This window comes from Salvelinus alpinus, chromosome 9 (genome assembly GCF_045679555.1).
Source record: "Salvelinus alpinus chromosome 9, SLU_Salpinus.1, whole genome shotgun sequence".
NCBI lineage: Eukaryota > Metazoa > Chordata > Actinopteri > Salmoniformes > Salmonidae > Salvelinus > Salvelinus alpinus.
Window position 1 is genome coordinate 42,466,033 of NC_092094.1, and position 13,177 is coordinate 42,479,209.

Sequence of the window (13,177 nt, forward strand, 5' to 3'; positions counted from 1 at the left end):
CTTAAGCATTTGTTGAGACTCACAAATAATCCCAAAGCTTCAGAAACAAATGACCAAAGCATTTTCATTAAAAGGATAAACAAACTTAATAGAATACAAATACACTACACATACATAATAGAATACAAATACACTACACATTGCTTGTAAATAATGCTAAAATCAGATGTGGAAAACATTTCAAGACTAGCTAAGTCCTATCTTTCTGTGCATATTCTAGTGTAGGAAATGACATGAATAATGCCTTTGACAGGTTTGAGAAGTCTTCTACTGTGTTCTCAGCTCAAGTGTGAAACACTACAGGTCAAAATAAATCTGCATATAATATGCCGCTTCAATGACATGCTATTGTTTACAATATTTCCGGTATTTCACACTGAAAAAGAGCACTTGAACCTGACTTAGACGCTACAGAATTATTTGCCAGTTACAATCAACGTAACATTGCAATGCTGTAAGCCTATATTACTCACTCTGCAGAAAGCAGCAGCAAACCATTTGTTTCAAGCCCAGAAACATCTCCCACTGTTGTGTATGGCCCCTCTAAATGACTAACTATATTGACTACTCTGTAGTAGGGTGTAGAAATAGAGTATGATCTAAAATATTCAACCAGGAAAAGTGTACAGTAAAGTAAGAGGGCTGGGAATTGCCAGGGACCTCAAGATACGATGTTATGACAATACTTAGGTGCCAATACGATATGTATTGCGAATTTCACGATTCTATTTGTATTGCAATTCAATATTTTTATTGCGTTTCGATGTTCCTAACATATTGCCCCATCATATGTCTGCTGCAGAGACAAGAAAGAGCATGAGAAAATTTGTTTTGATCAGTCAGGGAAATAAAAGGGCTGAAAACAAATTGGCTCCCTATTTAAAAAGAAGATGAAGACAAGCTATGAAGGAAAAATACTGGAGTTTTGGTGGAGGTACAGCCAACTATCGCAAAAAGAATATTGCTATATTGTCAAAACAATACGATAATATAGTCAAAAAGAATATCCCGATATGTAACTGTATCGATTTTTCCCCTCATCACCAGTAACAAACCCGCTCAAACATTGCCAGAGTGCTGAATGAAGGGTGTTAGACTGTTAAATCACTACAGTGAGGTGACCATCCAAGAAGACAGGGAAAATTTTGCCATGATTCTTAATCATGCCGGCATGTCTGTTTCTTCTCAAAAATTCTTCTGGCAATCACTTCCAGAAACCTGCTTCCATCAACCACTTTCCAAAGGTGGCATACACCAAAAATGAAATCAATCCGAGACAATTGACAGGATGAATGCTATCTGTGCTGTGCCATCTGTGACAGAGAGGAGCAACAGCCGACAATACAGAGAGAGAAAGGAATCAAGACAGTGGGGAAAGTAGGAGGACCAAGCTTATATTTGACATCTTCCTTCCTGACATGCTTCGAACACGCTCCATAAACTCCTTCTTTAAATGGGATTTATGCAAATGAAGTGATGGGATGGGTCTAATGGGTTAGTACCACACTGAGACAAGACCTCCCATCATGCCGTGATGAATACATCAACATGGCTCGATCATTCCCACACTCATCAATCACTGCAATTTAGTTAGGGGGAGCCACAGCAGTGCTATTTCTTCTGTCCTCAATGGCATTTTTCCTTCAACTTACATAAATATAAAACCACTGGTTGACATATGGAGACATCTACCTACCTTTGCACATTGGGTTTCCTTCCAGCCATTGGCTCTTTACTCTGTGGAGGGAGATGTCCCCAGAAGTCAGGGAAGGCTAAGATGGAATACTCAGGGATGGACTTGGTGAGGGCTGCTGCTGCGGTGTACATGCGTGGGTCATGGTGGGGGATGCAGGCCCCGTGTTTCTCCAGCAGCCTGTCTACCATGCTAGGGTGGCTGTCCTGCTTCACACTGGAGCTAGACAGGAAGTGGCTGTGGAAGTCACAGGCCTGCAGATGGTTCTCTGGAGGTTCTCCTTTGCCATCCTGGTCTCCCTCTACTGTTGAGACTGGGTGCTCCAGGGGAGAATGGGATGGAGAATCTCTGAGATTTACTCTGGATCTTCCATCAGTCCTGAAGTCCTCATTGAGTAAACCCTCCTCATCGGAGCTTGAATCTACCTCAGAGTCCGAGTCCAAGTCCTGAAAGACATGGTACTCTGTAAACCTAAATGGGGTTACAGGTGGTATGTGCTACCCTCTTCGCCTCTGGTTACATTTAAAGTGCACACCAGCCATGATTAGCTAAATATACTGTCGTCGTAACAACTCAATGCAAATAATAAACTCAAGGGATCTTATCGAATAAAAAAGGAACATTAAAATGCATTCATTAGTAAAAAGAGAAATACATCTTAAGGTCAATAAAACATAAAGAACACCTCTGATGGTGCCCCCAAGAATATATATTTAACGTCCCATTCCCAGTGACATCAAAACGGTGTTCAGTCCTTTGATATTGAAAGCAGATGAGGTCTAGCAATTACAGCAGCTGACAAGCAGAAAATATGAAGCATCATTGGCCCCATCCTTGCAATTTCGCAACTTGAATATCAATTTAAAACCTATGCATAATTGTTCTATGATTCCACAGAGAGGAGTCAGGAGACTAATTCCTTGAAGCTTGTGAAGCTATAAGAAAGTCGATGTGTGTCAACGGCTAGTGTTCACGGGCACAGGCATTGATTAGCATGTAAAAGGTTAAGTAAAGCATGTGGGAATGTCTGGAAACCCAGATTTTTTACTGTGTGTTCTTTGTATCTCATAACCTCTAGCCCTCAGCAGTTATGCTAAACTTATGAGTTTGGGAGTTTTTTCAGTGTTTCCACTGCGCACTTGCTGATTCACTTCCTTTCACATCATATTAGCATTAAAATCAGAGCTGAATACCAATGGATATGTACAGTATAATGCAGAAATGCATACTGTAGGTATCATTGAAGCAGAGCAAGAAAGATGGAGAGAAAAAGAAAGTGGTTAAGAGTGTTGGGCCAGTAACCGAAAGGTTGCTGGTTTGAAACACTGTGTCGACTAGGTGAAAAATCTGCCGATGTGCCCTTGAGCAAGGCACGTAACCCTAATTGCTTCTGTAAGTCGCTCTGGATAAGAGCATCTGCTAAAATGTTTTGAAAAATCACTCTAGGCACTATGCAGTCAAAGCAGGGTAGCAGGTTTCAGGGGGAAAAGTTGAAGGCATCATTCTTCTTGGGCTTTAATAATGCATGTTTGGCTTCATGCACTCAACAAAGCAATGTGTACCATGTGAAACAAAACTAAACGAAATAGCATATAAATTTAAACAGCTCGCTTTCTCGCTGCACAGGAATAATGTGACTTATCCTTTTCATTTTTAATGAAAAATTCCCCATAAACAAACACTATAGATCGAATCTCTAGTGTCAATTTGATTACTGAATCCAGCAAATTAAAAAGGACTGTTGAAAACATGATTGTGCTGTTTGCGATTTCCAGAACATCATCATTAGAATCTCTCTTGATTAAACCGTAGATATGATGCAGGTGCAGGACGGAAATCGACGCTCACATTCTAACGACTCATAATAATCAAAGCCATAATTAGAGGAACACCTGGGAGTTGTGCTGCAGTGAACGTCTTGAAGATCCTGGGATAAAAGTGGAGAATGGACAACCAGGGTCTCATTGAGAGGTGTTATACAAGCAGCTCTGATCAAAGTAAGCCGCAGTCTCCTCAGGCATCTGACCGTAAGGGGGAGAAAACTCCCGTCTGCCTTCCACTCCCATACGCCTATACTACAGTCCCCAGGGCAGGGAAAGCATATCTCTTGGACTTGGACAAGATTAAAAATATAAGGAAACAGATTGAGGATTTATAAATGAACCATGGTTATTTTACCTTGTAGTCACACGCTGTATCAAGGTACTGTACGCCTATTACTATGTTTTGTTTGATCATGGAGATCAGCAGATATGACAACCTCATTACATGTAATCACTCAGGTATAACTTCAATAATGGATAAGTTATGCCTACTGTACGTCGCCTGTCTAAGCATTGCAATAGTTTTCTCTTTTTGAAACACAACCAATGCTCAGAGAAAATGAACTTCCACTGCTGTGTGTTCAGAGTCCTATTTCCACATAGAATTAAAACTATAATCAAACGTGAACACACACTGTAGTAGCCAAAATAAAATGCACCGCTAGTTCGTGTGAACAAGGAATGTAAAATGCATTCGACCTTTCTGTGTAATCTCTGCCCCCTCTCCGAAGAAGGGCATTCTGGGAATGTAACTAACCTAATTGTCTTGTTGTTTCATGGCACGCTGAATTACTACATCAGTAGAGAGAGACAGCCGCAAATTAATTGGGGAAGAAGTATTTTTCAGCAGAGGCAGTTAATCTTGTGATATCATTGAAATGAAGAGAGTTGCGCCAGGAGGAGAGAAGACATGCAGCGGGAGGAGATACATTCTCACAGGCTTGTTGGCGTTTCAATTTGCCTTAACTCAACAACAGTCTAAAGTCTACCACAATGTCATGGGGTATCACACTGCCTGACACATGTCAGTCAAGTTATAGGGGCAATTTAAATGCCAACAGCTCACTTGTGAAATTAGATACCCTATTAGTATTACCCTGATAATCCTACAGAAAATTGTAAAGAAAGGAAATCTATGGAAATTTGACGCAAATTATGAAATCCCGTTGTGGTTCACTAGAATCCTTCTGCTCCCGAAACACTGTTACCCAGAAGTTCCATAGAGGTTAATGATTTTGAGTGTTGCCCTGAGAACGGTTTGCTTATCAGAGGATAATAGTGGCTGTCATACCCTGCTACCAGCTATCAGCCTCTCACAGTCAGACCACTTCCCAGGCTCTCTGGGTCTTGCTGAGTAGAAAACGTTTACCTGAGAAGTGGGGTCAGCACTTAGATTGACTTTTAGGATAGGCATAATGCACAGTCATTTTAGCAGATGCTCTTATCCAGCGTGACTTAGAGTAGTGATTCCACACATTTTTATACTTCTCCCCCGTAGGAATCGAACCTACTACCCTGGCAATGCAAGCGCCATGGTCTACCAACTGAGCTACATGGGACACTCATCTAGTATCCACACATCTATCCACCTCAGGCTGGGCTCTTGGAGCCTTGCTAGAATCAACAATTGATTAAACACATTCCACAATGTACCAATAAATTAGTAGCTATGGATATTAACTGCTGAGAGTCAGTCAGGCATTTGCTATGATATGGTATTGATAACATATTATTTAGAGCAGACCATCAATGTCTGATACTGTAACTGGACTCCTATGGGAGAGATGGAGGGATAGGGCACAGGAGAACAATGTTTACCTGGAAGTCGTGGTGGAGTTCAGGACACAGTCTGACGTACTGACCCAGCTGCTCCAGGGGCCTGTCAGGTTCTGGCCGGGACCGCAGCTTGTTCACGTCTGACTCCAGGTCATCATCCTGCCAGGGTGATACACACACACGCACACACGCACGAACACACACACACACACACACAGAGCTGTAACACCACATAGAGCTGGGTGATATGGACAGAAATCCATATCACGACAAATTTAATGAAACGTTTATAACATTAAAGGGGAAATCAGCAGTTGCTGCATACTTTTTCTTACTTATAAATTAATGATATGTACCAATTGATTCTTGAAGAATATAACTTATACATGCCTCATGAGCGTAGTTGAACTGACGTACCCCACTGTATAGCCTCAACATGGTTAAAACTATCGACGGTCAGTCCTTGCATCCATAGCTCTGTCTTTGAATTTGAGATTGGTTACATTTCTCCAGTCCCAACCCCACCACTTTCTACCAAAACAGTGGTGGGGAGTACACTATGTTATTGCTTCAACAGCTGATTGCCTCTATAATGTGCACAACAGTTGTTTTTATATATATTACCTTTAAAACTACAACTGCTACTTTGAATGTTGTAGCTATCGATTGTCCCATTAACAATCACCCATAAATGCAAATGTATTTAATTTCAAACTTCACAAGTCTTCAGTAGGTTATTTATCGTAATTCACAACATGAGCAAAATTAGCTAAATCTTCACGGTAAGTGACCGATTTCTATCATTTTCGGGTTATCCTCCCAGCTCTACCGCCACATCAGCACTGCACACATCCAGACAACATGACCTCTGTTCTATTTGTCTGCACTCTAAACCCCGACACACCTGGTGCGTACATCCATTAATCAGGAATACACTAAACCTTTGACTCTGGGACTCCAGAGGGAGGAGGCAGGTAAACAAACGGCTGGCGTCAGGCTCATCAACAGACAACAACAACTCCTCAGACACATACTGTCCTGCACTGAACAGTCCACTAGCAGCATGATAAACCCATTCACTTGATAGAGAGTTGGGCTATATCCGATTAAGTAGGTGAGGTCATTTAAGGACAGTATCTATCTGCTAAAGAGCCCCATCTCTGACAGTGTCCAGCAGCAGGGCCTGGATGCTAACCACTAACCAGCACACAGCGCTCAGACTTAAAAACAGCAGTAACTCAGTAGAACACAACACTCCTGCTGCTTTACATACACAAATGTGTCAGATAATAGATGTGGCTGCTGGTGTTTGTCAGCATGGATCTGATACCCTGGCTTTGCCTTCCTCCTCTCCCTCTACCCACAACAAGTCGATTTTGCAGCGTGCCAAATGTTGCTATTCACAAACAGTCACAGCCGCGCCTAGCCTCTGGCCACATCAGATTGGGTCTATACAATGAAATGGATATGTTAGGAGGGAGGAGGATAATGGGGGCTTCAGCGTGTTCGAACCATAGACGTTAAAATCTGTAGATAGTGGCAGCGCTGACGGTATCCACGTATTCCTATGGACAACTCCCAATGGCGCATGAAGCCGGAAGTATTTGAATTTGAAGCACGCCATATTGCTGAATGGGGCTGAATGGCACCAAAAATTGCCAAGAATCCCGGTGAAAATGGCCATAACTACCAAAGGATCATGGTCGATGTAGTCATTTTCATCCTGCCTGAGAGACACGTGCAAAGAGTGTGCATAATGGCGCGAGCCTCCTTGTACCCGTGATTGGTCTGTGTCAGCACGTGGTCCTGTGTGATGACAAATGTATTAGTCAGAATGGATCACTATTTATTTCAAAGCGAACTTTCAAATAATTCACCTTGGGGATCTAACACATTTTAGATCCGCTAGTTAGCCGACGAGCAGAGCTCGGGACTTCACGCTCCAGATCGGACACTGGGGGTTTGAACGAAAGCAGCGAGGTGGCATTGATTTCTGCCTCCATCAGAGGTCCTGTTATTGAAGTAACGTGAAGACAGGAAGCACTACACGTCAAGCTCACAGCACGCACAGACCGTCTTCCTTTTCACAAGTAACGGATCAGCCAAATACACTCCCATTTACTCATTTAGGAGAAATTACAGAGGAAAATTGCATGTGTCAGATTGCGTCTGTGCCTGTGCGAGTGTGACTGGGTGCGAGTGCTTGAGTGAGTGAGTGTTTGCATGTGTGTATGTGTGCGCATGACTGCCGTGTGCATGTGTGTGTTGCCTCCGAGCGAGGATCACAAATCACTCACATATTCCTTGCCGCAGTCAGCCTCTTCATTTTCAATGTCGTCGTCACTATCATCTTCGAAGCTGACATCTTGGGAAAAGAAAAGACACGAAGACGTAAATGTCAAAGGCTTTTGCACTATTTGTGTAGGATCAAAACAAACTGGTCCGTGAGAAATCTGTTCCTGTCTGACATGTGATGTATGTGTGCATGACTAATATGCAAAATGTGAAATGCACAGTACAGACGTGTGGCAGGGATCAAAACAAAAAAACATGACAGCTTCGATATGTTCCTGTATCTTTTATACCCTACAAAGTCCTAACACGTCTGTCTCATGTGGATTTTACAGCAATGTGCCTGAACTTAAAACGCAAAACTTGATCTTCTTTTGTTTCTGTAGACCTGTCAGCCTGATGTTCTAGTCTGCTAACTCGACTGGCAGATGAGAGAGGTGAAGTCAGGGCTATCTCAGCAGACAGATGAAAAGAATGCACCAGAATGAGCTAGGAACATGGCAAAATGAAATCTGCCTCGTAGCAACGGCGGCCATATCAAGGTATTTCAATTTGGAGGGTCATTACTGAGAGGGCCGTGTGGCATCGGTAGCTGCAGGGGTCTTAAAGGAACCATTGCCCTCTAGCAGATTTTAGAGGTGTGTCACCGTTGATGTCACCAGAGAAACACTACATTTCAACGTTGCAGGCTGATCATGTTGATGTGCGGCGCTGCAGACAGTATCCCGTTTCGAAAGCTGTCAAATATGTCCCTGTTGGTCCCTGTATATATAGATCTTCAATGGTTTTTCCGATTTTTCTCACGTTGTAAGAGCACGTGCCAGTTTGTAGTTCAGCAACACGTACAATCATACATTAATGCATGGCGCATACCTATTCTTTCCTGTGGATGGATCATCCTGTGCTCCATCCTGTTCTCACAGAGTTTCACTGCCGCCCTCTTATAGGCAGATCAGATGAAGTGTGCCTCATCACTAAGAGAAATGAGGTGGGCATCTAAAGAGTCTGCCTCAGAGACCCAGGGTTGCCAGGGTAACCAAGCCTATGCTCGCTGAATGACAAACATGGCAGGAAGACTTTATCACTGCCGACCACTGCCAGTGTGTTCACAGTGGGATAATGTCGCTCATCATATTCTCGCAGTTACATCAACATTTTAAACATCACACGCCTCCCAGTATAGTATCCGAGAGAGTGTGAGACAGAGAGAGAAACAGAAGCGAAGAGAGAAAGAGAGAAAGACAGAGACGTCGAGAGAGAGAGAGGGAGAGAGAGAGAGAGAGAGAGAGAGAGAGAGGGAGAGAGAAAGGGAGGGAGAGGGGGAGAGAGAGAGAGAGAAGGAAAGGGAGAAAGTGTACGAGGGAGAGAGGCTGATGAAAATAGAGATAGGCAAACAATACCTTGGGGTCCTGGAGCAGTGTCAGCAGGCCTCCCAGGCAGGGGGAAGGTATAAACACTCTGATCCGAGGTCAGAGGCAGGGGACATTTAGGATAGCACTTCCTCATCAGCTGGACAGCATACTCCACCAGATATTCCAGACCGTTACTGGCCAGGCAGGTCTTCAAAACAGCAACACAAACAGAAACACAGCCACCTCCTACATGTATTTAGGTTTTTTTACCCACATTAGCATGCATTATCCAGCATTACAATCAAGCTCTGTATTATACGCAAATAACTTGGCGAGGGCAATCAGAATTGCCAGGCAATACCAACTCCAATTATAAAAAACCATTATCATTAAAGCAATTAGATCTGAGAAATTACAAAGGAGTTAAAAAAAGCAATTAAAGTAAGGGATATTAGTTATTGCTTATAACAGTGACTGGTAGCACGTAAAGCTATGTGTGGGTATACCTGTGTGGTGTGGTAGAGGAGGCTGATGCCCCCCTGTGCCACCAGAGCGACCCGGCCAGCGCTGCAGTGGGTGGTCTGGTGCAGGCAATGGAGCAGGGCCAGGCGGATGGGGATGGTCTCATGGTCCGGGTCCTTGTTGTGCCAGTCCTCATACAGCTTCAACAGGGCAGACACGTAACCCTTGGCCACAGCGGCCCTGACATTGGCCTCTGAAAGAAAGATATGAAAATGGTTTAACAGTCTGATGGCCTGGAGATAAAAGCTGTTTTTCAGTCTCTCGGTCCCAGCGTTGATGCACCTGTACTGACCTCGCCTTCTGGATGGTAGCGGGATGAACAGGCTGTGGCTCGACCTACCTTTCCTTAGAGATCACTGCTGTGGCCAAGGGTTATGTCTCTGCCCTGCTATATAACTACTGCTTTGTGGACATTGAAATAGTCATCACCACTAGGTACTCTACCCAGGGCCGGATAAATGTGGGAGCTTACCGGGGCTAAAGCCCCTGGGCCCAGGCCAGTGGGGTGCCCAAGAGAAAGCACATTTGAAAAGAATTAAGTATACACTACCATTAAAAGTTTGGGGACACTTTTCCCCCATTAAAATAACATCAAATTGATCAGAAATACAGTGTAGACATTGTTAATGTTGTAAATTACTATTGTAGCTGGAAACGGCTGATTTTTTATGGAATATCTACATAGGCGTACAGAGGCCCATGATCAGCAACCATCACTCCTGTCTTCCAATGGCATGTTGTGTTAGCTAATCCAAGTTTATAATTTTAAAGGCTAATTGATCATTAGAAAACCCTTTTGCAATTATGTTAGCACAGCTGAAAACTGTTATCCTGATTAAAGAAGCAATAAAACTGGCCTTCTTTAGACTAGTTGAGTATCTGGAGCATCAGCATTTGTGGGTTTGATTACAGGCTCAAAATGGCCAGAAACAAATAACTTTCTTCTGAAACTCGTCAGTCCATTCTTGTTCTGAGAAATTAAGGCTATTCCATGCGAGAAATTGACAAGAAACTGAAGATCTCGTACAACTCTGTGCACTACTCCCTTCACAGAACAGCGCAAACTGACTCTCTAACCAGAATAGAAAAAGGAGTGGGAGGCCCCGGTGCACAACTGAGCAAGAGGACAAGTACATTAGAGTGTCTAGTTTGAGAAACAGACGCCTCACAAGTCCTCAACTGGCAGCTTCATTAAATAGTGCCAGTCTCCAAGTCAACGGTGAAGAGGCGACTTCTAGGCAGAGTTCCTCGGTTGCAACACTCACTACCGAGGTTCCAAACTGCCTCTGGAAGCAAAATTAGCACAAGAACAGTTAGTCGGGACCTTCCCGAAATGGGTTTCCATGGCCAAGCAGCCGCACACAATCCTAAGATCCCCATGCGCAATGCGAAATGTCGGCTGGAATGGTGTAAAGCTCGCCGGAATTGGACTCTGGAGCAGTGAAAACGCATTCTCTGGAATGATGAATCATGCTTGACCATCTGACCATCTGACAGACTAATTTGGGTTTAGCGGATGTCAGGAGAACACTACCTGCCTGAATGCATAGTGCCAACTAACGTTTGGTGGAGGAGGAATAATGGTCTGGGGCTGTTTTCATGGTTCAGGCTAGGCCCCTTGGTTCCAGTGAAGGGACATCTTAATGCTACAGCATACAATGACATTATGGACGATTCTGTGCTTCGAACTTTATGGCAACAGTTTGGGGAAGGCCCTTTCCTGTTTCAGGAAAGATTTTATACACCTGTCAGCAACAAGAATAGCCAAATCAACTAATTTGAAGGGGTGTCCACATACTTTTGTATATATAGTGTATTTTTATTATTATTTGTATTATTATTTATTTTGTCAGTTACCGGTTGCCTATAGTCAGGAAGGCCGCAATTTGGGCAGCATGCGCGCCAAATATACAGCTTGTAGCATTGTGCCCATAGACATATAATCCATAGAAGGATTTTAGAACCTCTCACTCTGACAGTTTGAGTGATAAACTCATGGGTATGCTAGCAATAGCTGCCAGTCCTAACTTCAATGGGAACTGTCATCTATACATTATTTTTCTATGGTTGATTGCGGCTGTCTGTTTGCCTTTTGCAAATGTTTAAATAGAGACATTTTTGGTGAACAGCAGCACTGTTTTTCAAAGTAGCTCACCGTGAAATAGGCTATTGCCAAGAGGAGCGCATCGGCCATCACCGTGAGTAGTATCCTGCAGTATGGCTTCATCTTCATTGTTGGGTGAATCAGTGTGCCACTGGAACTTGTATTTATTAGCCTACTGTAGCCTATAATATATATATTACCTCCAAATATTCTACAATCTGTATGTCACCTCATTGGCCTGGGCTGTTGTTTGTTTGAATTCAAGACCAGATTGAACTCAGTTTGTCAGCGTCAGTGTAGCCACTCATTCCGGTCACTATGTTGTAATAAAGAAGATTCAGCTAATGCTTTCTGTCATGACAATGTTCCCCATGTGTGGAAATGCTAAAAACGCTTCTGCTCAACTGTAGCCTATGCCACATCGCAAATGTTATTATGGCTTTATTATTAAGGGCCTTTTTGTGGGGGCTCACTTTAATAATGTTTACATTCTGTATTACCCGCTTTATATGTATATACTGTATTCTAGTCATGGCTAATCCTATATAACTACTGCTGTACACACCTTTTCTATTCATATACTGTCCATAATGTATTCTAGTCATGGCTAATCCTATATAACTACTGCTGTACACACCTTTTCTATTCATATACTGTCCATAATGTCTTTACACTTTAAATATATATATATATACATGCACACACACACACACACACACACACACACACACACACACACACACACACACACACACACACACACACACACACACACACACACACACACACACACACACACACACACACGAACTCTTTCCATGACATAAACTGACCAGGTGAATCCAGGTGAAAGCTATGATGCCTTACGGATGTCACCTGTTAAATAAATTAAAAACTATGATCAGTGTAGATGAAGGAGAGGAGACAAGTTAAAGAAGGATTTTTAAGCCTTGAAACAATTGAGACATGGATTGTGTATGTGTGCCATTCAGAGGGTGACTGGGCAGGACAAAAGATTGAACTACCTTTGAACGGGGCATGGTAGTAGGTGCCAGGCGCAACCGGTTTGTGTCAAGAACTGCAACACTGCTAGGTTTTTCACGCTCAACAGTTTCCCGTGTGTATCAAGAATGGTCCACCACCCAAAGGGCATCCAGCCAACTTGACACAACTGTGGGAAGTATTAGAGTCAACATGACCAGCATCCATGTGGAAAATTTTCGACACCTTGTAGAGTCCATGCCCTGACGAATTGAGACTGTTCTGAGGGCGAAAGGAGGGGGTGCAACTCAATATTAGGAAGGTGTTCTTAATGTTTTGTGCAGTGTATACTCCGGACTCTGACATTGCTCATTCTGATATTTCTTACGTGTGTATTGTTATTGTATTGCTTGATATTAGTGTACTGTTGGAGCTAGAAACACAAGCATTTCGCTGGACATGCGATGACGTCTGCAAATCTGTGTACGCGACCAATACATTTTGATTTGATTTGATTTATTTAAATACAGTGCATTCGGAAAGTATTCAGACCCCTTCCCTTTTTCCACATTTTATTAGGTTACAGCCTTTTTATAAAATGGATAAATATTTTTTTTCCTTCATCATTCTACGC

The 13,177-nt window shown here is 43.0% G+C and overlaps 1 protein-coding gene across 1 annotated transcript in view; it reads right to left on the reverse strand.

Annotated features, from left to right (window-relative positions):
• LOC139530132 (cytosolic carboxypeptidase 4) overlaps positions 1 to 13,177 on the reverse strand; it is a 151,654-nt gene that overhangs the window by 88,934 nt on the left and 49,543 nt on the right. Inside the window, exons 8-12 of the mRNA XM_071326251.1 lie at positions 9,443 to 9,651; positions 8,985 to 9,144; positions 7,590 to 7,657; positions 5,335 to 5,451; positions 1,697 to 2,139 (exon numbers count right to left, since the gene is read on the reverse strand). Of these exons, the coding sequence (XP_071182352.1) occupies positions 1,697 to 2,139; positions 5,335 to 5,451; positions 7,590 to 7,657; positions 8,985 to 9,144; positions 9,443 to 9,651 (997 nt within the window). The remainder of the gene's footprint in view (positions 1 to 1,696; positions 2,140 to 5,334; positions 5,452 to 7,589; positions 7,658 to 8,984; positions 9,145 to 9,442; positions 9,652 to 13,177) is intronic.